This window comes from Camelus dromedarius, chromosome 14, assembly GCF_036321535.1.
Source record: "Camelus dromedarius isolate mCamDro1 chromosome 14, mCamDro1.pat, whole genome shotgun sequence".
NCBI lineage: Eukaryota > Metazoa > Chordata > Mammalia > Artiodactyla > Camelidae > Camelus > Camelus dromedarius.
The window spans coordinates 59,651,336-59,677,485 of record NC_087449.1 but is presented as its reverse complement, the minus strand read 5'-3'; the positions used below and the strand labels follow the sequence as shown (position 1 = coordinate 59,677,485).

General features: G+C 51.7%; 1 protein-coding gene and 1 long non-coding RNA gene across 3 annotated transcripts in view; both read left to right on the top strand.

Moving 5' to 3' along the window:
* PADI4 (peptidyl arginine deiminase 4) overlaps positions 1 to 24,251 on the top strand; it is a 32,494-nt gene extending 8,243 nt beyond the window's left edge. Inside the window, exons 2-16 of one of the 2 annotated variants that reach the window (XM_064494005.1) lie at positions 1,672 to 1,852; positions 4,077 to 4,143; positions 5,689 to 5,756; positions 7,074 to 7,191; positions 8,624 to 8,749; positions 10,302 to 10,477; positions 10,645 to 10,748; positions 11,893 to 12,004; positions 13,516 to 13,623; positions 18,450 to 18,604; positions 19,650 to 19,791; positions 20,025 to 20,127; positions 20,957 to 21,027; positions 21,607 to 21,747; positions 23,763 to 24,251. In XM_064494005.1, coding sequence (XP_064350075.1) covers positions 1,672 to 1,852; positions 4,077 to 4,143; positions 5,689 to 5,756; positions 7,074 to 7,191; positions 8,624 to 8,749; positions 10,302 to 10,477; positions 10,645 to 10,748; positions 11,893 to 12,004; positions 13,516 to 13,623; positions 18,450 to 18,604; positions 19,650 to 19,791; positions 20,025 to 20,127; positions 20,957 to 21,027; positions 21,607 to 21,747; positions 23,763 to 23,996 — 1,906 coding nt within the window. In that variant the 3' untranslated portion in view covers positions 23,997 to 24,251. Of the gene's footprint in view, positions 1 to 1,671; positions 1,853 to 4,076; positions 4,144 to 5,688; positions 5,757 to 7,073; positions 7,192 to 8,623; positions 8,750 to 10,298; positions 10,478 to 10,644; positions 10,749 to 11,892; positions 12,005 to 13,515; positions 13,624 to 18,449; positions 18,605 to 19,649; positions 19,792 to 20,024; positions 20,128 to 20,956; positions 21,028 to 21,606; positions 21,748 to 23,762 lie in introns of both variants that reach the window. The other variant, XM_064494004.1, reaches the window with a different exon arrangement.
* LOC135322908 (uncharacterized) lies at positions 21,754 to 23,082 on the top strand. Its single transcript, XR_010383967.1, has 2 exons — positions 21,754 to 22,005; positions 22,939 to 23,082. It is a non-coding gene; the product is annotated as an uncharacterized LOC135322908 (long non-coding RNA).
* Positions 24,252 to 26,150: the final 1,899 nt, after the last annotated feature.

Sequence of the window (26,150 nt, the reverse complement as noted above, 5' to 3'; positions counted from 1 at the left end):
CTTGGGGGAGCGTAGAGCTGAGTGGTAGAGTGTATGCTTAGTATGCATGAGGTCCTGGGTTCAATCCCCCATACCTCGGTTGAAATGAATAAGTAAATCTAATTACCTCCCCCAAAAAACTAAAATAAAAAATAAGTATAATTTTTTTTAAAAATAAGCTGTTGGTTTTATTGATCTTTTCTATTTTTTTTTTAATCTCTATCTTATTTATTTCCCCTCTGATCCTGATTATTTCCTTCCTTCTGCTGATTTGGGGTTTTGTTTGTTCTTCTTTTTCTAATTCTTTCAGGTGGTAGGTTAGGTTGTTTATTTGAGATTTTGCTTGCTTCCTGAGGAAGGCCTGTATTGCTGTGAACTTCCCTCTTAGAAGTGCTATTGCTACATGCCACAGCTTTGGTAAGATTGCGTTTTCATTGTCATTTGTCTCAAGGCATTTTCTGATCTCCTCTTTGACTTCATCGTTGACCCATTGCTTCTTTAGTAGCGTGTTGTTTACTCTCCACGTACTCATTTTTTTCCTCATTTTTCTCTCTGTGATTGATTTCTAGTGTCATACCACCTGTGGTCAGAATACAGCTTTACATTTCAATCATACATTTTTAACTCTATAAAATCTAGAATTAAACACTATTTTAATTCTCTCTCCAATCAAGAACCTCAAAATACTTCAACTCTTGTTACCCCTCCCAATTTACACTCTGCTCTTTTTTTTAATTCTTGCAATTTGGATATTTTAATAAACTTTTAAAATGCAGACAATTTGTTTTAGATTTACCAAAATATTTACCATTTTATTTGTTCACCATTATTTCTTACATCCAGACTGTGCTTCTGGCATCAGGTATCTCCCCCTTAAATATGTCTTTAGAAGTTCTTTGGGGAAAGGATGCTGATTTTTAAATATCAGTTTTTCTTCATCTAAAAATGTCTTTATTAAATTATGATTTGGGGGTACACAATTCTAAGTTAACAGGTTTCTTTTCAAAATAGTTTGAAGATATTATTCACCTGTCTTCTGGATTTCACTGTTACTGTTGGGAAATCTGCTCTCAATCTAATGATTATTCCTTTACAGATGGTCTTACTTTTCTTTGTGGATACACTTAAGACCTGTTTGTCTTTGGTATTCTCAACCACTGGGGTGTGTGTGTGTGTGTGCGCGTGCACACGCACATGCAGAAAACAGAGTCCTTGGAAATTTCTCTCACTTCTCATGAGCTCAGCAATGCTTTAAAAAGTATATTCTAACCATGGCCAGTTGTTTTGTAAGAGGAAGTTCCTTCAGAGAACTGGGCTGCCACAGCTCCAGAAGCAGAAGTCTGTGTGATTCTTTGTATATGCACCACCCCGTGTGTGCACATTTGTTCAATGTAAACCTCATGGTGTACACATGACTCTATGCATCCATCCATGCGTGTGTCCTTGGTGCGCCCATCTTTCTGTAGTTTTCCTAGTATAAGTGTAAGCCCTCCGGGTCTTCCTGTCTGTTTCTCACTAGCTCCTGCCAACCTCACAGTACTTACTCCCAGGGTCAGGGTCAGGGTCAGGGTCAGACTGGCTGCCGTCTGGTGTTACACCTGTTGGGAAAAGGCAGAACGCTGGAGAGAGCAGTGGTGGGCCAGGCTCTGCCTCACTGCATCTCTCCATCCTCTCCATCTGTCTCTTCCACAGCTCTGCCCCCCAGGGCTACACATCCTTCAGCATCAGCGCCTCCCCAGGAGTGGGTGTGGATGTTGCCCACAGTCCTCCAGCCAAGAAGAATCCCACGGGTTCCTCCACATGGCCCCTGGGCCCAGGGCTGGAGGTGAACCTGAGGGTGAGAGCTGCCAGCAGTAGCACAGGTGACCAGAAGGTGAGTGTGGCAGCCTGGGCTGGGATGTGGAGGAGGAGGTCAGCGGGTCACAGCGGATCAGCCACTCAGTCCATCCTGCACTGACCCCCAGCCCCAGCCCTAGCAGAGCCCCCTTCTCCCTAGAAAAGCTCGTGATGGCTTTTTTCCAGCCGTAGCATCCTCACGGACAATATGGGGATGCCAAGGGTGTATGGAGGTCAGGGTTTTGATTAAATTCATGCATCTAGTAAGCGTTTAATAATCACCTCCTCCATGCCAGGCACTGCCAGACACTGGAGATACAGAAAAGAACGAGAAAGGTGACGTTGCAGCCCTCATGAGGTTTACAGCCTCTGGGTAAGAGCAACACAATGTAAACAATTAGAAGTGGTGGTGATGGCTAGGAAGACCACAGCCAGGCAGCGCCAGGCAGCCCTGGTCCTTGCCTGTGGATTTAGTTTTTTATGGCTGCTGTAACGAATGACCACACTCTATTGGCTTGAAACAACAGAATGTATACTCCTATACTTTGGAGGACGGAAGTCTCAAATCAAGGTGTTGGCCGGGTCACGATCCCTCTGGAGGCTCCAGGGGAGAATCAGCTCTTTGCCTCTTCCAGCTTCTGGTGGCTGTGGGCGTGCCTAGACTTGCGGCCGCATCTCTCCAATCTCTGCCTCCGTGGTCACATTGCCTCCTCCTCAGCCTGTCAAATCTCTCCCCCACCTCACTCTTCTTAAGGACACTTGTCTTGGGATTTAAGACCTGTCCAGGTAATCTAGGATGATCTCATCTCAAAATCCTTAATTCCATCTGCAAAGATCTTTTTTCCAAATAAGGTCACGGTCACAGGTTCCAGAGATTAGGATGTGGACATACCTTTTCAGAGAACCACCATTCAACCCACTGTACCCGCACTGACTTATAGATGGGTTCAACAGAACCTTCCAGTATTTCTGCAGAGATCTGGGCCAACAACCACTTGTTCCCAACAGGACAGGCCAAGCAGGCTCCCCTGGGGCAGAGGTGTTGCCTGCTGTAGGAACACAGACCTTGGGCAGCAAAGCTGGTCAGGGAGGATGCAATCAAGGAAAGCTTCCTGGGAGAAGTGGCAAGCTGAAGGATGGTACGAATGACCTGCTTAAGAGAGGGAAAGAGGAGTGAGAGCCCTCCATAGAGGATGTGGCCTGTGTGTACACTCTGGATAAGAGAGGGAGAGGCATGTAGTGGGGAAACTGAGGAAGATCTGCATGGAAAGAAAGGAGGGTGGAGGGGGAGATGGGGGAGAGAGGAAGCCAGAATTAGAGGGTTTTGCATCCGGGAGCTCATTTCTGGGGGTAACAGGAAACCAATGAAAATATTTCGAACAGGAGTAACAAGACCACACATTGTGTTAGAAAGACCCCACTGGCAGCAGTGTAGCGAGTAGGTTAGATCCAGGTGGTAGACAGGGGACAGGGAGACCAGTCCGGAGGCTGATGCCACAGTCCAGACTCCAGGTGACAGTGGCTGTGACATTTCCCTGGATCTCCACCACCTACAGGACAGGGCCAGACACCTCAATGCGTCCCCTCAGGAGCTCCTCTTCTGCTGGGGGCAGCTCTTTGGTTTGGCTTTGGGAACATCCCTCCTCCATCTTGGTGGAAGTGTGGTTCCTGATGCCCTGCCCTCCTCTGGCCAGACTGGGCCAATCACCCCCGTCTTCCTGGATTTTGCACCTTGGGCAATGGGGGTTGGTGTTTCTTAATCTCAGCAGCACCTGCCCTAAAGAGACCAGCACCCACCCGAAGCTCCGGCTCCCTAAATCCTCAGAGGGCTGGGGCTCCAGCCTCTCCAAAGTCTGGTCCTTCAGGTCTCCTCCCTCCCTCTGGCTTGCCAGCCACTTTATGTGGCTTATAACCAGCACTCTCCTGCTAAAATGCCTCTTCCCCCACGTCCCCAGCTGCTGACTCCTGCTCCTGCTGCTGGACTTCTCCGTCCAAGACCTACCTCAAAGGGTGTCTCCCTGACACCACACAGGCAGAGTAAGCCCCCACATCCCTGGGCTCCCAGAGGACCCTCTTCTATGCATCACAGTCACTTCAGTGTTTTGCTACCCCTCCACTCCCACCAATGGAGGTGTTCCTAATAGGCTGGGAATCCCAGCCTTGTCTCCTCAGCATCCTGCTCTCAGCTGGTACATAGCAGGCCAGTTGGTATTTGTTGAATGGCTAAGAGAAGTCATTAATGGTTTCCTTCTGTCCTACAGGTTCAGATTTCATACTATGGACCCAAGACTGCCCCAGTCCAAGCCCTGCTCTACATCACCGGGGTCGGTAAGTGATGCCCAGAACCTTGGAGCATGGCCCCCTACCCCTGCCCACACACACACACTCACTCACACACACACACACCTGCAAGGTATCTTTCCCAAGAAACTATACCCTGAAGCTTACTTTAGACAGAGCAGAGAAAAAGGACAATTTCTAGCCAGTCATACATCTAGTAGTTCATAAATATTCCTTCCCCAGTCAGTGAAATGCAAATACAACTGGGAGAGAAGGCATTTGTAGGGAGCTCCAATTATATCTCAATATTTTATTTATCAGTTTAGGAAGTGGTACGTGGATTTTCAATATATGAGTCTCTATGCCTTTTGGAGACCTCAGATATTTATGAGGAAAAGTAGATGATGACACTGTCTTACACAGGAATATAGACCAGTGTTCCCCAAATTCCTTTATTTACATCCTGTCTTCACCATTTTTGTTGCATCAATGATCTACATATACTCATACTTAATATTCTTTTTTAAATAAAGTATATTTTTAACTTGACCTCATGTTGAACAATAATATCATGATATTACTATTATATTAATTGTATGAACAGCATATGGATGTTTCATTTTCATTTCATTAATGAATTTCATTCATTTATTCCATTAATACACGTTTTAATAATTAATGATAATTTATTATTATTAATATTATGTAGCATTCACTCTGTGCCAGGTGGTGTGCCAAGACTTTACACTGAAACCTTACAACAATCCAATGAAATTGGTAGTGTTTTATCCCATTTTATAGACAAAGAAACTGAGGTACAAGAGGTAAACAGACTTGCCCAAGGTTATGCAGCTGGTTAGTGAAGGAGCGAAGAAGTCCAGGCCACCATGCATGGTGCTCTCTGGTCCAGCACTGATCCGTGGCTATGGATACATTTAAAAGAACATCAGATCAGTCTCATACTGTGAGCTTATGAGGTCACTATATCACACCATGGGCATGCAGTGTCATTGGAATGACCGTGTAGTCATGTGTTCTGATGAGCAGGGAAGGATTTAGAAATGAGCATAGGCTTTCTCAGCCATGCCATTTGGACAGAGCAGGGTATGTTTGGGGCCATGATTCATCCCCAGTGCAGTCACAATACACAGAATGAAGCGCCAGGTGGGGCTGGAGTAATCACCATGTCCCTTGCCCCAAAGGGGCTGGAGTTGGGGCCAGAGACCTTTGAGAGCCTGGCAAGGTGTCCTTGCAGGGACTTCGCACCCAACATCCACTGGATGGCCGGGAACTCTTTCTGAAACCCCTGGGTGTGGCCAGGTGTGCAGGGTCTGGTTGGCATCACAGCTATGGCATGGCCCCCAACTCAAGGAGAATGGGTGTGGTCAGAAGCCCTGGCTCACTGTCTGAATTGCAGTCAAACTTCTTCGGAAACATGGGGGTATCTTTGAACCTGTATCTCCTCTGAAAATGAGGGAACAAAGCTTTTGTGCAGATAGTCTCCTGGAGGAAGGATTGTCCATCTGGGGCCAGGCTGAGTGCCCTGACCCTTTACCCTCGCCAACCCTCTCCTCTTACTTACTGGGATTTCAGAAATCTCCTTGAGCGCGGACATCTCCCGCACTGGCAAAATGAAGCCTACAGGAGGCAAGAAAGATCAGGTATGGCTCAGCCTTGACCGACACCCCAAATGCTCTCGAAACTCTACTGGGCTCTCCTTGGGCTCCCCCTGGTGGTGATGGGGTGAACAGCAGTCTATCTCATGTATCCTACTTTAATAGTAAAAGAAACACAATTTAGGAAGAACAAAACAAAAATAAGAAAATTAAAATCACCAATATCCATTACCGTTTTGGTTTATATAGTTCTCAGCCCTTTTAAAAAGCTAATTTTTCATAATTGTGGGCTCAGAGGACGTGCTGTCCGACAAACTGGAAACTACAGATTCACCCAGTAAATACATGGCAGAGAGAAAATTTGTAGGCAGGTGTCGACTCTGTCTCAAAAATCCCCTGATAATGACTGATGGGAGAGATTCACATGGGGTGAATAATAGAGAAAGGAAGACATGGCTGGCGTGCGGGAGGGAAGGAGCCAGGTAGGGGCAGGGCGTGTATGTTGAGGAAATATAGGGTCGGGGGGCATGTAGGTGATGAGTAATCTTAACTGGGGTACATTGACGAACCTCAGGATGTCCCTGAACCTCAAAGCTGCCTGCACAGTTTTATGCTGCTATGCACTCTAGGATGATATGACCTGTCAAAAATTAAGATCCCTTTGCGGGGTCAATCAAAAGTCGGGGGACGAAGAGGGAGGGTATAACTCAAGTGGTAGAGCGCATGCTTAACATGTATGAGGTCCTGGGTTCAATCCACAGTACTTCCTTTAAACAATAAATAAACCTCATTACCTGCCCCCCACAAAAAGGTTTTTTTTAAGCAGGGGGAAGAATTACAATTCTAGGAGTGGAATCCAACCTACCTTCCACTCAAAATGCAGTCATTCCCTGAGGGGAACGCTCTCCTACAAACAGAAGATGTCACCACTATTAGATCTTGCTGGGAGGGGCTGCTTAATTTGCTTTAATCTTTGGGCAGACAATAAGTGGCTGCTAAAAATAGCACCCACACTTTGATGAACGAGTAATTAAGAGTTCTCCTAAGAGTAACTATTTAGATTAGAATCTTGACACAAATATTTAGCTCAGTTTGATTTGCCAATCCAACAGTTTTTCAGAGCTGTTGATGTCAATTTTACTGTCTTGGGCTCCTTTTTAAAAGTGAATTGAATGTGTTTATGACTTTGAGAGCGTGCACAGAGCCCACTGTTGGGAACAAAAAACTACCTGATGTGGGAGCAAGGTGTGTAAATCATGCAAGGCTATCGAGGGGCTAGGGAGAGGGGGCTGTGCTTTCCCAAGAGTTGGAGGGACATAGGCAGGGTCCTAAGCGCACTGCATCTCTGCTGGGTGTCCACAGAGGACTTGGACCTGGGGCCCTCGTGGGCAGGGTGCCATCCTGCTGGTGAACTGTGACAAGGACAATCCTGATTCTTCCACTGTGGACTGCACGGATGACCAGGTGTTTGACAGCCAAGGTAAAGACCCCCAAGAGCCAATGGGAATAGAGTTTTGTCTGTTCATAAAGCCCTGGGTCCTGAGTCTTGTAAAAGCCTGAAGAAATTGGAGTTACTGGAAGTGTGTTCTTGTTAGGATGTCTGTTATGTAGGTGGAGGAATGGACATGGGTCCTGGGAGGGCAAGTGACCCACTGAAGGTCACAGTGCAGCCAGGGACGAGCTGGGAACAGTGCTGAGTCTCCAAATGCCTCCTCCAGGGCTCAGTAGCCATGCCCTGGCCCAGTGCCCAACCCAAACTTTTGCTCTTGGGTCAAACCTGGGGCCTGAGATAATTCAAAATCAAAGCCTGACATCGGCCCCCAACTCAGGTTAGAGCGGCCCCGAGCCCCCGCTGTATGCAGTTCGGAATCTTTATCTCATCTGATCCTTCAGCACAGGGCTCAGATGTATGTATGGTCCTCATCCCCACTTTACAGATGGGAAAACCGAGGCATGGGAAAGTTAAGCAATTTGCTCCAGGTCACAGCTAGTAAGTCACAGGCTCAGGATTTGAACGCGGACATCCCTACACTGGGGCAGGTTTAGGGACACAAGGATGGTGGCAGGTGCAGGGTCTCTGCTGTCTCACCTCTGGGATGTGGCGGGGATGGAGGACACACTGCCCACCTGCCCTGGAGGAGGGCGCTGAGGGGGTGAGGTCCACTGGCCAGGGCAGCGGCTGCAGCCCTCCTGTGTTGTTGCTAGAATAGCATAGAAATGGATGCATTTTGAAGCTGCCTGCAGCGGGCCTGGCCTGACGCTGAGAAGCAGCCTCTACATGGTGCCCGGCACCCAGTAATAGTCGCGTGGTCCGTATGCAGCCTTTGTGCTCTCCCAGGGTGCCAGGTGCTGTAATTAGCACTTTATATACACGAGGACACTCCTCCCTCCGCGTGGGCACTACGCTTTGCCCTGTCTGCTGACGAGGAAACAGAGGCACCAAGAGCTGAAATAACTCCCCCGGGCTAACACAGATCCCGGGTTCCAACCCCGCCAGCTCCAGTGCCCTTCACCACGTGGCCCGTGGCCAGCTTGGCTCCCCTCACACGTTTGTTGGCCACGGTTTGGGTTGGTTGACTTCCCACGCAGGCACAGGGAAGGAACCTTTCCCCTCGCGTATTCCATAAATGGTTATTGAGCACCCACCTTGCGCTAGACATTGTTCTAGGTGCTCCTAGGAGCTGGGAACAGAGCAACAATTGATATCAATGTGGTCTCTGTTTCGCTGAGCTCACATCCTAAGCTCACCTGTGAGAGAGGACCAAAACCTTGCTTTAATTCTAAAATGAAAAATGTCATTTAAATACCAGAAAGAGTGTAAAGACAATAAAACTGGGCGACATGATGAAGGGTCTTGGGCTGGGTGGTGGTCTCACGGACATGTGTCTCAGGCCATGCCCTTCTCGTTCTAGACCTGCAGGACATGTCCCAGGTGACCCTGAGCACGAAGACTCCCAGGGACTTCTTCAGCAAGCATCAGCTGATGCTCCACGTGGCCAAATCTGAGATGGATAAAGTCAGGGTGTTTCAAGCCAGTCGTGAGTTGTCCTTGGCTGTTCGTGTTCCCTTCCTGCCCCAGCCAATGGGTCACCACCCCTTCACACCCACTTTGGCAAATAATTCCCAAGTACCTACCATGTGCCAGGTTCTAAGAACCAAGGATGAGGCAGTGAGCAAGATGGACAGCTTCTCTGTCCATTGCCTTCTAGAAAGGGCACAAAATAGAGCCAAACAAGATGCTGTGTGGTGCTGGTGAGTGCAGAGAAGGAAACGACCTCCCTCCCAAGGAGTGTTGTAATTGTTCCTTGTGTGGCTGACTCTGTCTCTCTCTGACACACACACACACACACAGGACTCTTGTTTGCAGAAGTTTCTGATTCCAAGCTGACTGCACATGTTATGTAATAATTTATTCTCAGCATCCTGCTGATCAAAGATATCAGTAACTTCTCAGAGGCTCGTGAGCACAGACCACGGAGGGCTGGGCTCCGTTCTAGGTAGAGAGCAGGGAGCAAAGAACATAACAGAGTCCCTGCCCTCCTGTTGCTTTCAGCTCAGTGGGTTGAGAGGTTGAAAGGGATGATGTGTAAAATCATTAAGTAAAACATCTAGTGCATCAGATGTGTTAAATGCTACACAGAAGAACTTAACAGGGAAGGGGAAGAAGAGGATGGGGGTGGCATCTGGGGGTGTGGGGAGAAGGTGATCGGGGAAGGCTTCCTCCAGGTGTCATATGGGCAGAAGGAGGGGTGGGAACAGCCACGCAGACACCCAGGGGAAGGGCACTCTAGAGAGAGGGAACCACCAGTGCAAAGGCCCTGAGGTGGGACAGTGTCTGTGGGCTTGAGGAAGGCAGAGAGGCTGGTGTTCATCACGCAAGGGTTAAGGGGGTAGATGACGCTGGAGAAGAAAGGCCACAGGGGAAGGGGCCAGGTCAGGGAGGCAGGGAGTGACTGCAGCTCCTAGTTTGCAGGAGCAGGAGGCAGACCATCTGAGGGTTGTGCAGAGGCACAGCTTGATCTGACTTACTTCCATTCAAAGTTATTAGAATGACATTGGTTGGGCCGCAAACCTACTCCTTGCCTCTGCTGAGGTGTCACCTCCTCCAGGAAGCCTTCCCTGACCCTCTGGGGTTGCCTCCATCCCAGCACTTAGTGCCATCTGTGATTTTGACTATCTTTGCACCTCCCTATTCACCCCGGAGGCTGTGCGCTCCCTGGGAACCACGGCAGTGACTGTCTCCCTGGTCTTTCCAGGTGTTAGCTGAGAGCAGGTGCTCAGGAATGAATGAATAAATGACTGACTGAACGAATGAATGAATCTTAATGTATATTGACCTTTCTATAAAGTTGGGGATGGCTCAGGCACCCCCGTTACTCCATTCCTAGACCTCCATGGGGAGGCGAGGGGAATGTCCCAACTGAGGCTTTAGTCCCTTCCTCCTAGGGGAGGCTCTGTCCAGATGCGCTGTGAGGGGCCCTCATGGGTGACGTACGGTGGCCTTGGGAAGGTGTCACAGCACCAAAGAGAAGAAGACAGGATCTCAGAGGAGGGGACGCAGACCTGAGTGCCCCCTGTTCTCTCTAGCAGACAAACAGCCCTCCAGGTACAGCATGGTCCTGGGGCCGCAGCAGCCCTCTCACCCGCTGGAGCTCCCGGGCGGCCAGCACAGCACAGACTTCTACGTGGAGGGCCTGGCTTTCCCAGACGCCAGCTTCCCAGGGCTCGTCTCCCTCAAGCTCTCCCTGCTGGACACGTCCAACCCGGTAGGCCAGGATGGCGGCCCAGAGGGGGAACGGGACTTCCAGGCGGTGGCCCAGCTTGGGTGGGGGGTACAGAGCCCAGCTGGGGCGGGGGCTCCAAACAGCTGCCAGGAAACAGGTGTGGGGCCATGGCTGCTGTGACAGCCCCTCCCCTGCCCCTCCGCCTACAGGATCTCCCTGAAGCCCTGGTTTTCCAGGACAGTGTGGTCTTCCGCGTGGCCCCCTGGATCATGACCCCCAACACTCAGCCCCCGAAGGAGGTGTACGTGTGCAGGTGAGGGCCCTGGAGTGCTGGGGGCGGGGCCCAGACACACCTGGGAGAGCCCTCAGGAGCCCTGTGTTGGGGCGCAGGCCCAACACGTGCTTGTTGTGAGAATGGGGAAAAATTTGTATCCCTGCTGCGACTCGCTGAGGGCTGAGGCCGGCTGGAGCCATAAAAAGGCAGGAGAAATCGTCATTGTTGTTGATTTCACTGTTGCTCTGCTGCCCTGATGTGGGCTGAGGCTGCTTTAGCTCCTGGGGGCCTACCGAGTTGGCCAGACCGGGAAGATGAGAACCCTCAGTCCCCGAGCCAGGCTTCCAGGGCTCCTGAGAGTGTGACCTGTGGGCCTCCAGCACCAGAAACTTCTGGGCGCTCGTTTAAAACGCGTGTTCCTGGCCAACCTCGGAACAGCTGGGTCTCAACTCAGGGGACCAGGTCCAGCTGCATTTTAGTATATGTGCGATCCCGCTGCTTTTTCACAAGCTGCTCTAGAGAACTTCGGCATGTATCCTGCAGTCTGAGAACACCTACTAACTATGCAGGGTCTCAAGGGGACCCTCCTCTCTCCTCTTCCCATCACTTCGGGACAGAAGGGCTGAGGGTGTAAGTAATATAACCTGGTGCTCAGGACACAGGCCGAAAGCCAGCAAGGTCTGGGTTCAAATCCCAGTGCTGTCCCCAGGTGGTGTGACTTTAGGCTTTGACTCCCTCATGCTGTCGTGTGTGTGTGTGTGTGTGTGTGTGTGTGGAGGGTGAGTACCTGCTAGTTCCCCTCCTGGGTTGTTACAAGAGTTCAGTGATGTGGGGGAGGATATAGCTCAGAGGTAGCGCATGTGCTTAGCATGCACGAGGTCCTTGGTTCAATCCCCAGTGCCTCCATTAAAAAATATATTTTTAATAAATAAATTAATTTAAAAAAACAAAAGTTCAGTGAGATAAGCTTGCTGAGAGCAGAGAGGCAGGTGAGCCGGGGTCTCCATCCAGGCCCCAGGTGTCTCAGAGCACCCACCGTGCCCCTCCCCGGCTCCTCCAGGCCTGAGCTCCTGCTTCACCCCTAGAGAACCCCTAGGGGTCCAGCTTGTCCCATGGCAACCCAGCCAAGGCCACTGGCCACTGAATCAATGGCACTAAGGAGCTTCTTTTCTGCTCTTTCTAGAATATTGGAAAATGAGGACTTCCTGAAGTCAGTGGCTGCTCTGGCCAAGAAAGCCAGGTGCAAGCTGATCGTCTGCGCCAAGGAGGAGAGCATGGATGACCGGTGGATGCAGGTCTGTGACCCTCAGGGCAGGCTGGCCGGACACACAGGAGGCATATCCCTGACAGTCAAGGGACACTGGGGACCCTGGCTCTGAGGGCTGGGCCCATCCCCTGTCTAGCCATCCTACCTCGGATGGGCAAGGAGTTAGGAGCCTCTGAGGGTCCTCACAGACAGAGGCTCGGGCAAGTGACTCAACTTGACATTACTGTGGCCACAGCATGCCCACCATGGTCACCAAGATGAAAACCATGGTCCTGCTTGAAAACTCTCAGCTGACCTCAGGAAATGCTGCAAAGCTCAGGGGCCTGGAACTTAAACAGTCCCTCCAGTGGCCCTCCCTCCAAGCCAGCCATCCTGGGCACAGCCACAGCCCAGGCCACACCCCTGCTCCAGCAGGGTCCATGGCCCCCATCTCCTCCTTCTCAGCCTGGCTGCAGGGCCCTCTCCACCTGGCTGTCCCCGGTCTGGCCACACTGATTCACCATTCCATTGCTGCGCCAGGCTCCCCCATTGTGCTGTGAGCCTCCCAGGGGCAGAGATGGAGTCTCATTCAGCTCAGCGCCTGGCATGGGTGGGTGGGGGTGGGGGGGGCAGTGGGCGGGCTGTGCTGGGCGACTCCGCCCTCCCCCCTGCTTTCCCTTCCCACCCCCTCCCTCAGCCCTGTTCCTTCTCTCCCACCTCCCTCCCTATTCCCATCCCCCATGTCCAAATCCTACCTGTCCAATCTCAGCTCGAATCCCCTGCAGAAACTTCCTCGAGCTCTCCAGTGGGAATTCATTCCTCTTTTTTCTAAACCCACAAATAACACCCTCTCTTCCTTTCTCGTCATTCCGTCTGGGCCAAATCGGGTTGAACCAGATGAAACTGCTGATATGCCACCATTTTTTACCTCCAAGAATGACAGTTTCATGTGGTTCAACCTCATCGTCATTCATGTCCAACATCAATATCCATCTGCTAGAAGGTAGGACTTGCACCCAATTCATTTCTGCGCCCTCGCCCTCTCTGCCCCGTGGGCTGGGCTGGGGCCTCATCCGCCCTCCTTTGGGGCAGGGCTACTCCCACCTTCCCCCGGGCCTCAGCTTAGCAGTGCTCTCTTCCAGAAGTCCCCTCTGACTCGTTCCTGTCCCCATCGCATCAGGAGCGCCTCTTGTGTTTCCACAGACCCCTCCCTCCCCTCCCATCACCTCCTAGTACTGGGTGGGGCGTGCCCTGCTCCTGGGTCTCCCCGGGAGGACAGGGCCCGAGGCTCGTGCACCAGGGTTGCTGGCACCCAGCCCAGGCACTCACCAGGAGCGGGAGTGAAGGGCGTGCCCGCGATTCCACTACATGTTGGTGCAAATACAGGACAATAAGCTCTGATTCCTGGATCCCCTCTTCTGGGGTTGAATAGCCCATGCAAATTTGCCCTTGACCACAAGAAGGGGAGAGTGTGGTTGGTCCCACACTCCCCATCCCTGCGCTGGGTGTCAAGACCCCAGCAGCATGTGTAACAGCCTCCCTTCCACTCACTCTGCACAGGATGAGATGGAGATCGGCTACATCCAAGCCCCACACAAAACGATGCCCGTGGTCTTTGACTCCCCGAGGAACCGAGGCCTGAAGGATTTCCCCGTCAAGTGCATGCTGGTACGTGCTGGGGGCACCAGCGCTGAACGCCCTGCCTTGAGGCCTCCTTCCTCATTACCTGTCTCCTGCCTCCGCCCCTACTGCCGAGCATCTGGCAGGCATGTGACCTGCTCTAGCAGCAATCTCACAGGTGGCCAGGGCATTTTGTTATGTGATGCGATCTGGCTCTGCCTTTCCCAAAGCCCTCTCCAGCCAGGAACTCACCTTGTCCTCAAGATAACCCTGCCACGGAGGTGGGCCAGGAGTGGGCGTCCCTGTTCCACTGAAGGTGCTTTTGCTGCAAGGTAGGGGTGGGGCCGGGACCAGAACCCTCCCCAACAACCAGCTGGAGGCTCTGTCTTTTGGGTGGGGGTCTGGCCTTTCAGGGGGGCTCATTCTGGGACACGGGGGGTTTTCAGGATCAGAGTGGTCATTTCCTAGGTGTGAATTAACAGGCAAAGTCCTCTATATGTGTTTGGGGAGGGGGCGGGGTGAGGGTGACATATTGGTGAGTCACGTGTCTTACTTGGCAGTTTCATGCAAAGTCAGCGCAGAATAATAACGATCGTGATGGTTACATTTCCTGAGCACACATTCTGTGGCAGTCACAGTGCTAACTTCTACATGAACTGACTCATTTAATTTGTCTGACAGCCTCTAATGTGGATGCTATCAACAGGCCCATTTTTTAGATGAAGAAACTGAGGCTCAGGGAGGTGAGGCAGCTTTCCCGAGGTCACACAATAAGAGAGTAGAGAAGCTGGAATTCAAACCAGGCTGGTCTGGCTCCATGAGCGCCTTGCTCCTGGCTTTCCCAGGAAGACCCCAAGCCTGCATTCCGAGCCCTGACAGCCTCCTGACCTCAGATGCCCAGGGAAAACGGAGGCAAGAGTGTGGGGTGTGAGGTTTGCTGGGGTGAATGACTTTCCAGTGAGCACCCTGAGCCCCAGGGGGAAAGGAGGCGGCCCTGCCCATGCAGGAGGCTCTGAAGGGAAACCTGGGTTTAACTCAGCATCTTGTCCAAGTCTCACTCTCCTGTGCTGAGTGGTACTGATGCAGAGATCCAGCTGGGTCATGGTGTCTCTCTGCCATGGAATCAGGTCAGTCCTGTTTCAGGAGCACTGGGATGAATTTTCCAGCTGCTCTGAGACTTCGGCTCTTCTCGCTGGTGACTGTCCTACTCTGTTCAGTAGCCGCATCTCCAAGGCCAGACTCTCTGACATCACAAGCCAAACCACCAGGCAGACAGACAGACACCTCAGCAGAGGTGTCTTCACCCCTCCCACAGACAGCCTCGGATGGAGGCAGGCTCTTAGCCTTGCATGTCTGGGGTATTCCGACACAAACTTCTCAGGAAAAGAACTGGAATAAAAGTCAAACTCCTCACCAGGCAACGGCCCCATCTGTTTCTCCAGTCCCATCGTGGGCCACTTTCCCTCTCCCTCCCCCAGCTCCAGCCCTGCTGGCCTCCTTCCTGTTCTTCAAACATGCCCAACTTGTGCTCACGCTGCACTCTTTGCATATGCTGTTCCCTCTGCCCACAATGCTCTTCCTGGCTCACGCGTCTGGCTGCTTCTCAACCTTTGGGTCTCAGCTTCAATGGCCTCCTCGGTGAGGCCGTCCTGACGCGGAAGGACACAGCCCAGGCCCCTGGCAGGCTCTGCTGCTGCACCTGCTGGTTCCTTCTGGAGCCTCTGTTATAAATCAAAGACCTGTTTACTTTTCATGCTCTGCCTCCCTGCTAGGTGGAAACACCACGACGGCAGGGCCTTGGGCTGTGGTGCCCGTCACTGTACACCAGGCACTTAGCTTGGCACACTCGGTACATTTTATACTGACGCTGTAAGTGGAACACCAGTTGCACTTGACGTAAATAGAAGGCAATCTTGAAGTTAAACCGAATGAAAATAAAAGGATGCTATCAAAGCCAGCCCCATGCAAATGACTGCATGAACTCTGAATCAAGGTTTCGCTCTGCAGTTGTTAAAACGAGAGGTTAGCAGGGGTTAAGGCTGGATTTGCACCATCTACTCTGGTAGATGGACCTGTTCAGGTTTCATCTTTGATGGACCTGAAAGACTGGAGGAGAACTTGGACAACTTTCTAAGTCTGTGCTGGAAACTGCAGCAAGTAGCACCTGTGAGCATCTCCCATATATCCAGCCCTGGGGGGGCCCTTCTGCAGACAATGGACACCACTTCACTTGCTTGCAGAAATCCAAGCCTGCAGCCTATGTAGCTGACTTCCTCTCATGGTGACAGCCAGGGCAGTGGCTTGAAGGAACTTATCATTCATTCATCAAACATTCTTTGAGCACCTACTCTCTGCCCGGCCCTGTTCTAAGCACTTGGAATGCGTCAGTGAGCAAAGCCAAGGTCCCTGCCCTCACAGAGTTGATGTTCTAGAGCAGAGAGAGACAATGAACAATAAGTATAACGAATGAATAAGTTACATCTATGTTGGGAGGTGAAATCAAGCGCTACAGAAAAGGAAAGAACACAATCAAGGGGCTCACAGTCCCAGAGTGGTGGGGGATTCCATTGCAATTTTAAATAAAATGGTCATGGTAGGCCTCGTGGAGAGGCTGACGTTGGAGCAAAAACTTGAAAGAGGTGAAGGAGTTGGCTTATATGGATGTCTGAGTGAAGAGTGCTCTGGGTGGTGGGAACAGCCAGTGCAAAGGCCCTGAGGCAGGGCATGCCTGGCATGGTCCAGAAATAGCAATGAGGCCCAAAGGGATGGAGCAGAGTAAGCAAGAGGAAGAGTGGTAGGAGAGACAGAGGTGACAGGGATGAGATGTAGTGGAGACAACAGACCCTGTGGACTTCTTGGCCATTGTGAGGCCATTTGTTTAGAATCTGAGAAACTGGGGAATCATGGCAGAGTCTTAAACTGAGGATGATTCTGATTTGATTGATGTTATTAAAGGGAACTTCTGACTGTGGCATTTTGAGAATGGATGGGGGACAGGGCGGGAGCAGGAAGAGTGGGGAGCAGGCCAGTGAGAGATAATAGGGTTGCTGACCAAGGGAGCAGGGGAGGGGGTGAGAAGTGGCCAGATTCCGGGAATGTTTTGAGGGCAGAGCCAACGGGATTTCCTGATGCTGTGAGGGAGTGACAAGCCTCAGGTGACTTTAGGCTTTGACTTTGGTGAGTGGCAGGTGCCATTCCCTGAGATGGGAGGACTGAGGGAGGAACAGGGGATGGGGTAGGGTGGGAGAAGAAGGGATCATCAGTTCTGTTTGGGGCAAATGTGAGATATTTGGTCAACATCCAAGTAGGAAGTCAGGCTAGCCGTGGATACATGTATGGCACTTGAGAAAAATGGAGACTGAGATATAAATGTGGGGGTGGTCAGCGCATGGGCGGTATTTCATGAGATGGGGTGAGCTCATCAAAGAGGGGAGTGAAACAAGGACTGGGCATGGGGCCCCCAGTGCACAAGAGACTGAGACAGATCAATGGGGAGGTGTGGCCCAAGAGCTTACGGTCTCCTGAAGGCCAAGTGCAGAAAGTGTGGGAAGGACATGGGGTGGGTTGGTGGGGGACAGGCCAGCTGACTCAGATGCTGCTGGTGGGCGAGAAAGCCTGGGCATTGCCCATTGGGTTTAGCTGTGTGGTCATGTGACCTCGAGGGAGTGGTTTTGATGGCACAGTAGGGGAGGAAGTCAGGTTGCCATGGATTTTAGAGAGAAAAAGAGGAAGGGAATTGGAAATGATGGTTTTGAAACTTGTGGAGTCACAGGCCTCCTTGAGACTATGCACACAGAAAAATGCACCTGAGCTCACTATTTGGCATCTACTTTCAGGGAGTCCGTGTTCCCTGTGAAGCCCCCGCGGTACAGACCACGGATTCGTAGGCAGCTGGTTAGAGGTGCAGTAAGCAGACGAAATGATGGCCCCTCAAATATGTCCTAATCCCCAGAACCAAATGCTACCTTATGTGGCTACAGGGACTCTGCAGATGTGATTAAGTTAGGGACCTTGAGATGTGAGATTCCCCTGGATTATCTGGGTGGGCTCTATGAAATCACAAGGCTCCTTATAAGAGGGAGGGAGAAGGGTCGGGGTGGAGAAGGCATGTGATGATGGATATTGAGGTTGGAGAGATGGGCTTTGATGATGGAGGAAGAGGCCACCAACCAAGGTGATCACTACAAGTGGACAAAGGCAAGGAAGTGGATTCTCCCCCAGAACATCCAGAAGGAACCAGCCTGCTGTTCCTTGATGTTAACCCAGTGAAGCCGACTGCAGACTTCTGACCTCAGGACCATAAGAGAAAAAAATGTGTGGTGTTCGAAGCCACTGGATGTGTTAGAGCAGCAGGAGGAAACCAACACCAGGGCTGAGAGATGGGCCAGCCACCCGGTCTTCTCATGAAGATGGAGATGCCACAGCCATTCACGGAGGCTCATTCCAGCCCGAGGTCAGGATGCAACCCAGAGTGGACCAAGAGGGCCTGCTGTAGAGACAGGGCAAATCCCAGTCCTTTTGCCAACTGGCTAGGGGGAGGGGTGTCTTCACACACCCCTCCCTCCCACCTTAGTTTCTGCTCTGAAAATGAGGATAAAATGATATTTTACAGATTCATCACTACACTACAAAGTTACGATTTATGAAGTGGTTGATGCACACTAGAGACTCTTACAAATTCTGGTCCCTTTTCTTGCCCCCAGCTTGGCATTTCTTCAACATTTCCACAAATAATAACACTACCTGCTCTGGACCAGCTGCTGAATCACAGGATTCCTTCCTGTGACTGGGTTAATCTTTAAACCTGGACCCCATCCTCTCTTTACCCAGGGACTAAGTCCTCTAACTCTTGGCACCTGCTTCTCCCATTGCAGGGTCCAGATTTTGGCTACGTGACTCGAATGCCCCAAGCAGGGAAGGTGACTGACCTTGACTCCTTTGGGAACCTGGAAGTGAGCCCCCCAGTCGCCGTCGGGAAGAAGGAGTACCCCCTGGGGAGGATTCTCATTGGGGACAGCGGTTACCCCAGGTAAGGAGAGGTGGGTGGAGAGGGCTGGCCAGGTTCCAGGGATGCAGAGGAAAAACAGAGGCCAGAGCAGAAGCCTTCCTACTTGCTCTCAGCCCAAGAGGGCTCAACACACTTGAAGGAGTGTGAGAAAAACCAAAGTACCCAGCAAGAAATAGAAGCTTAGGGGCCCAACTGTCCCAAGTTCAATTTCCAGCTCTGCCACTTACACTCTTTCAGTCAGTGACTATTTACTGAGCACCTACTTTGTGCCTGGCACTGTGCTAGGAGCTAGGAAGGAAGGCAGCCACTCTTCTAGTGGGAGAGACACATAACAGAAAAGTAAACAAAGAAGATAATTTCAAATAGTGAAGAAAACATGAAAGAGAGAGGCAGAGGAGGAATAGGAACTATGTCAGTCAGGGTGACCAGGGAGGGTCTCTCTGGGGAGGGGACTTGTGAGCTGAGGCCTGATGACAAGGAGGATATGGCTACATGGAGATCTGGGGTAGAGGGTTCCTGGCAAATAAAAGAGCATGAGCAAAGGCCCTGAGGCAGGGATGAGCTTAGTGGATTCAAGAAGGTGAGAGAGACTAAAACAGACTGACCATGAGGAAGAACAAAGGGCTAGATCACTAAGGACCTTGGAGGTCAGGGCAAGGAGAAAACTGAAGCTCAGAAAGGTGAAGGAATGTCCCCAAGGCCACACGGCCAACAAGAGATCACTGACTCAGTGCGGCCAGCTCCAAACCCCATGTTTTCTCCCAACACCAGCATCTAGGCTGAGTCAACAGGCAGTGATTTCTGGGGCTAAGCTCTGGTCCTGCTTACCTTCCTGACTCCATGCCTCAGTTTCCCCCAGTAAAACTGGGGATGGCAATTTCTACATTCCTCTGTTGTTAGGAGATATAATAAAGGCATGCCTGGGCCCTGGATCGCTTCCCTGAAGGAGAACCCTGACCCCTTGGCCAAGTCCCAGTCTCCCCAGAGACTTCCTTGTTAATTCCCACCTCTGTTGACTCCCCCACCCCCACCTCCCCGTAACACTTGTGTAACCCTGTGTTGGCAGCAAGAAAAGCCAGGAGATGAACCAGGCCCTGCAGGATTTCCTCAGTGCCCAGCAGGTGCAGGCCCCTGTGAAACTCTATTCCGACTGGCTGTCTGTGGGCCACGTGGACGAGTTCCTGAGCTTTGTTCCAGTGCACAAGAAGGTGCAATCTTGGGGGAAGAAGCCACATGCCTCCTTCCTGGGTTCCCAAGCACAGCTCTGCCCTCTGCCTAGGGGAACTGACCTTACATGCCTGACTCTGTTTTTCCCTCACCCCCAGGAGGGGGCATGGAGGAGGTGGCCAGGCTGGGTCCAAGCCCACACTTCTTGCACCCTCAGCAGTACCCTCTTTCTTGGGAGAAAGCTGACTTCTGACCCCAGGGTTTCTGCCTCCAGGGCTTCCGGCTGCTCCTGGCCAGCCCCAGGTCCTGCTACAAACTATTCCAGGAGAAGCTCGAGGAGGGCCACGGGGATGCTCTGCTGTTCCAAGGTGTCAAAAGTAAGTTGACCATGCCTTGTTCTTTTACCTGGGAACCTTCCTCTGCCTTCACGTGGTCTCCTATTGCCAAATGGAATCATTTAGGCAACAGATATCTTCTGAGCATCTACTGGGCCCCAGGGATGCTGCGTGGACTGGGCAGAATAGCTCCCTGTCCTCAGGACTCACAGTCCAGGGGAAGTGAGCCAAGGAAACAACTAAACACAGGGGCTTTGAGAGGTGTCTGGGAGGAGCTCAAGGAAGGCTTCCCGGAGGAGGCAAAGATCAAGCAAGAGCATGAGGGATGAGTAGGAGTTGGTTAAATGGGGCAGTGGGGTGAGAGGAAGAGACATATTCCAGACAGAAGGAACAGTGAGTGCAAACCTGAGGTAGGAGAAAGCAAGATGTGTTTGAGGACCTGAAAAAAGGTCACTCTGGGTGGAGCACAGAAAGAAGTTGGTTTGTTTTTTTTTTCAGTAAAGTCCACAGACACAGGCCAGAGTCAGAGGTGGAAGTCACCATGGCCGAGAGTTTTCACCTAATATCTGTAAATGTCATGTCGCATCAGGCAATGGTCAGACCTCCATTTGCCCCTCAGGAAATGGGATCCCTTTGGAGATAAGAGAATTCAAGGGAGTGAAGGTGACCCTTTTAAGGAGAACCTATCCTGATAAATTATTTATTAAAAGCGTTTGCCTCCCCATTGCTCATAACAAAACTATATGTTAGGAATCATTGCTACCCACATTTTACAGATGGGAAAACTGAGTCCCCATTGTACCTTCTGGAAAGAGGGAAATGGACCTCTGAATTCATCTGCTTTTTTTTTTTTTCTTTTTCTCCATGACAGACAAAAGCCAACAGAAAATCAAGGACATTCTGTCAAACAAGAAATTGAGAGAACATAATTCATATGTGGAGGTACTGGCCTGGCCGCCCAGGAGATACCACATCCCGGGCAGACCTGACACCTCCCCCTCCCCGCCCCGGCCTTACCCTCAGCCGCCCTCCTTGAGGTTAAAGGCACAAGGTCTGCCTTGTGCCTCTTGGACTGAGTCCAAGTCTTCCATGGACTCGGTGGTGAATGGCCTGGGATTTGGGTAAATGTGTGTGAGAGGAAGAGGGGAGTCACCATGACAGGAACACACACAAGGTGATGCACAGAAAGTGAGAGACTCAGCAAAGCTGGAGTCAGGGAAAGACAGGTGAAAATCCCAGAAACAGAGGGACAGAGGCAAGTGAGAGGCCAAGCATAGAGTGGCAGGATAGGCAGGGACACAGAAGCAGAAGCGAGAGGCAGAGGGGCTGAGCGCAGCAGAGGGAGGGAAGGAGGGAAGCAAAGGGATGCCCGTCACTGCCTTCCTGACCGTCTCTTTGGTCCTCCCCTTGTCCGGGCCTCTGTCCCACCGTCCCTCCCGCACAGCAGGCCCCGCCCCCACAGCAGGCCCCGCCCCGCCCCTTGCTGGCCCCGCCCCACCCACCGCCCGTCCCCGCCCCCAGAGTTGCATCGACTGGAACCGGGAGGTGCTGAAGCAGGAGCTGGGCCTGACGGAACGCGACATCGTGGACATCCCCCAGCTCTTCAAGCTCCAAAAAGACTTAACAGGGACCCTCAAGGCCGAAGCCTTTTTCCCAAACATGGTGAGGAAGTGGCCTTCTGAGTCGGCTCCCCTTTGTGAGTGGCCTCAAGTGGCTGAGACGCCAGCGGGGCTCTGGGTCCAGGAGGCTTGGTTGTCTCCGCCCAGCTCGGGGTTTACACGGCCCCGCCGGCTTACAAAGCCCCTTTAGGCGTCTCACAACCACCCCGGGAGTCGGAGACTACCATGGACCACCCTATAACAGATGATGCACAGGGAAGCCAGGTCTCTGGCACGAGAAACGCACAGCTGGCAAGAGAAGGTATTCAGAGCTGGGATTCAGACAGGGGGTCTGGCTGCACTGTCCCCTGTGGGCTTTCCTCCCGGCGGTGAGGTAGGAGTGGGGTGGGGGTGGGGGCAGGAAGAGGAGAAGAAGCAACAAGCAAAATGCTCTCAGGTGGAGTAAAGCGCCAGGAAGGGAATAAAGGGGGGGGGCACCTTTTCAGACCACGTGTCCCAGAAGTCTTCTTGGAGAAGGTGAGGCTGGAACTGCCTGGGCTAAGTGAGATTCACCTGCCTGAAGGGTGAACTTGAGGGGGACCCCACCTTTGTTAAGAATTTTAACTGTGACCCCAGCACTGTCTTGAAGTCATTCTAGTGTACATTTACCAGCTCTCCCCCTGTTACTCTGTCTCTTCAAAGAACACCCAAGGGCCAGGCAGAAACCTCACCTAGTTCTGCCGGGGCCGCCCCTCCTGCTGCAGCTGGGGGTTACAGTTCAGGGAGGAGCCAGTAGCCCCTGGCACAGTGGTCTTCACACTGGGTTCTCCAGGGCTCTGGGATTCTAAGGTGGGGCCTCAAATACAGTAGTTTCAATTTTTTTTCTGTTTTATGCATTGAGGTGTTGCAAAAGATTTCGTTTAGAATAAAGGGTTCCTTGGCTAAAACAAGACAGGAGGGCATACCCTCCTCTCACTCCCCTCTGTGAGATTCCTGGGCCCCATGCATTTTGCTTTTTCTCCAGTTTCGCCCAGCCAGGAAAGAAAGCTGATGCTGATGGCTGGGGGATGAGGCATCTTAGGTGAAGTCATTGGCTGCCTTGAGGACCCACTCGGTGCCTTCATTGTATGAGGCCCCAGAGGGCCCTGGAGCCTGAGCCACGACTTTCCCAGGAGCCCAAGATGGGAGGTGGGGGCGTGAGCCTGGATGCAGAACAGGTGGAGAAATTAACATGTTGTTCACCCGCTGTGGATAGGGGGCCCCTGAGGAAACAAAGCTGTAACCCAGATTCTGGTGACATGGCGATCAACGTTTAAAAGTGCCGGGCACTCAGCATGGGCTGCATCTGAGGGGTGACAGAGAATGAGGTGCCCCTGCAGTGACTCATAAGCCCTGGAGACTGACTCTGCGCTGACTCTGCCTGCTGGTGCAGACTCTGCATACGTGTTCTCATCTAACTGTCAGAGCAATGGGAATGGATTTGGGCTCTTTTTGCTGATGGGGCTCAGAGAGGAGAAGTGACTGCCTAAGGCCACACAGCTATGTCATGGTAGAGCTGGGATTCAAGCCCATGATGGCCTGGAGCCAAAATCCTCATCCTTTCACCTCACCAGGCCATCTCCGAATATAATGGAGGAAACAGTCATTTATGTAAGGTATATTGTATAGAAAGCGCCACAAAAGAAGTAGTCACTTACTCATTTATTCAACAGATATTTAAGTTCCTTCTATGTGCCAGGCACTGTGCTGGGAGCTATGGAAACACAGAGGAGGACGACTAATCGGGGATTCACAGGCAGCTCCCCAGAGGAGGTGGTATTTGAGCTGGGCCTTGGGGAATAGTTTGCCAGACGTGGCAGTGGGGAGGGAGAGAATTGTGTTAAGAACATGGACCCAGGAGTTCCCACAAGCTTGGGTGTAAGTCCTAGACTCGCTGGGTCGCCTTAGGTAGCTCACGTTACCTGTCTAGGCCTCAGTTTGCTCGTCTGTGAAGTGGGGCTGTTGTTTCCAAAGCTCAGAAGAGGAAAGGGGCACAGGCTGCATGCCACCACCCTGACCTGGGCTCCCCGTTCTCTGCAGGTGAACATGCTCGTGCTGGGGAAGCACCTGGGCATCCCCAAGCCCTTCGGGCCCATCATCAACGGCCGTTGCTGCCTGGAGGAGAAGATGTGTGCCTTGCTGGAGCCGCTGGGCCTCCACTGCACCTTCATCGATGACTTCACCTCGTACCATGTTCAGCAGGGGGATGTGCACTGCGGCACCAACGTGCGCCGGCAGCCTTTCTCCTTCAAGTGGTGGCACATGGTGCCCTGAGCCCGTCCCTCTGCCCTGTCCTCTCCCTCGAGAAGCTCGTGGTCAGAGGCTCTGGTCCCCTGCAGTGTGGCAGGGAAAGAGCTCTTAGGGACATTTTTTACCCCGGGGCAAGGGGGAGGGGGCACTCTCCAGGCAGCAACTTGATTCCCTCCCCTGTGCCCTGGCCCCTGGAACCCCCACCAAAGATCCCAAGATGGTCCTGGCACTGAAAACCCAGTTCTGTGAGAAGCTGCAATAAAGTCTAATCACTTTGTACGTGAGGTCAAGCTATTGCTTTCCTCCCTTCCTTCCTCCCTTCCTTCCTTCCTTGTCATTATCATGGTCAAACTGTTATAAACTTGAAGTTGCAATCAGGATACGTTGAAGGCCAACATTCCTGGTGTCTAAAATTTCCTATGATCTGAGCCTAATTGATTCTAAGCTTCCTGAGGAGATTTAGAGGGAAAATGAGGGAGAAGGGAATGGGCTGAGCCCCCACCACCGGGGTGCAGCACATCCCCAAGGCTGCACTGAAGTCAGTTCCCGAACTGTCAGCCAGATGAACAGCCTGAATCCTGAGGTCAGTGAATGTTCACTGGATGATTTGCTTTAATGTGTGTGCATGTAAAATGCACTGAAGAGTGTGTGTCTATTTCGTGGTAAAAAAAAAATAAAATTGTAAAAAGTAGACTGGCTCACAGGGACACAAGGCAGGGACGAAGTAGTGTCAGCCTTGGGCTTCTCTGCAGAACACTGAGTGACGTTGATGAGGTTCGAGGGCCAAGGCACAGCATCAGAGTTGGATTTCCGTTCGTGTTGTCCTTTGAGAAAGACGCGGAACGCAAGGACCCAGAGGGAACGTGAGAATTGACTCCTGTTAAACACACTCAGACATCAGCAAAGGCTCATTGTCCTGCCCCTTTGTCATTTCTGTTCCCTCAGCTTGAAAGCCCCACAAAGTGAGCTCTGTCCCTCTTGTTTGCAGCTGCGCCACTGGACATGGCACATAGTAGGGGCCATGCGTTTTGTGGGGTGAGGCTGTCAGTCCCCACTGTGTCCTTTTTGTCTGTTTTCTTCTGTGGCCCTGACATAGGGACTTAGATTCTTCAGCTGAAAATAAAACTTGGTGATTTGGGATCTCTAAAACTGAGGCCCGATTTTGGCTCCGTAGAGCCCAAGAAGCTCGGAAAACACCCAGAGATACTGTTTTCACGTGTGTCGTGGAGAACATGATAGTGGGGAAAGATGGTCACTCAGAGGCTCTGCCCTCACACGCACTAAGGAGACAGGGGTCCGTAAACTGGCCACAGTGTGCTTCTCTGAGGAGAATCAGCTGTCCCCTCCCACCCCCCGTTCCAGAATTTGCTGCAGCCAAAGATGCACGAGTGTTTCTTGTGGAGAAGGGGGACGTGCTCAAAACGAAGTTGGTGTGAGATCGTCTACAAACCTGATTAATAGGGCAGCCTGGTGCAGCGAATGGCGTAAGCAGACGAAAGCTGAAGGTTTTACCAGATTCCTGGGGCTGCAGAAGGCTGGAGAGACAGCTAATGGCTAAAACAGCTCTTGCATAGAGGTAAATGCAGGTGAGCCTCCCCTAACTGTTCACGGGGGATCTGGGGCATGAGAGGAAGCACCCAGCTGTAAGCCCTACCAGCCCCATAGAGCATCTTATGATGCTTGGTGGCTCCCCTCTCAGCCCTGGAGGCCAGAAGTTCAAAACCCATTTCACTGGGCTGAAATCAAGGTGTCTGCAGGGCCGTGTCCCCTCAGGGACCCTAGGGGAGCACCCACTCTGCCTCTTCCAGCTTCTGCTGGCTGCCGGCATGGCCCGGCTGCCTCCCTCCAGTGTCTGTCTTACAAAGACACTTGTGATGGCATTTAGGGTTCTCTCAGATATTCCAGTATCATCTCCCCCATGCAAAGGTTCCTGGTCACATCTGCAAACTTAGTTACAACGGCAAAGACTCTCTAGATGAGAGAACTCAGGTTCTAGGAATTAGGACCTGATATCTTTGAGGGGGCAATTATTCAACCTATAACATGTTAGGAGCCACCATTTGACAGCTGGGCAGGTAGAAGGGGAAGAAAGAAGCCTAGCGTGCCCTTTCCAGGGTTCTAAGCTTTGCACCTGCATTAAATCCTAACAGGAAAGAGGCAAGACTTAGCTTTTTTTCA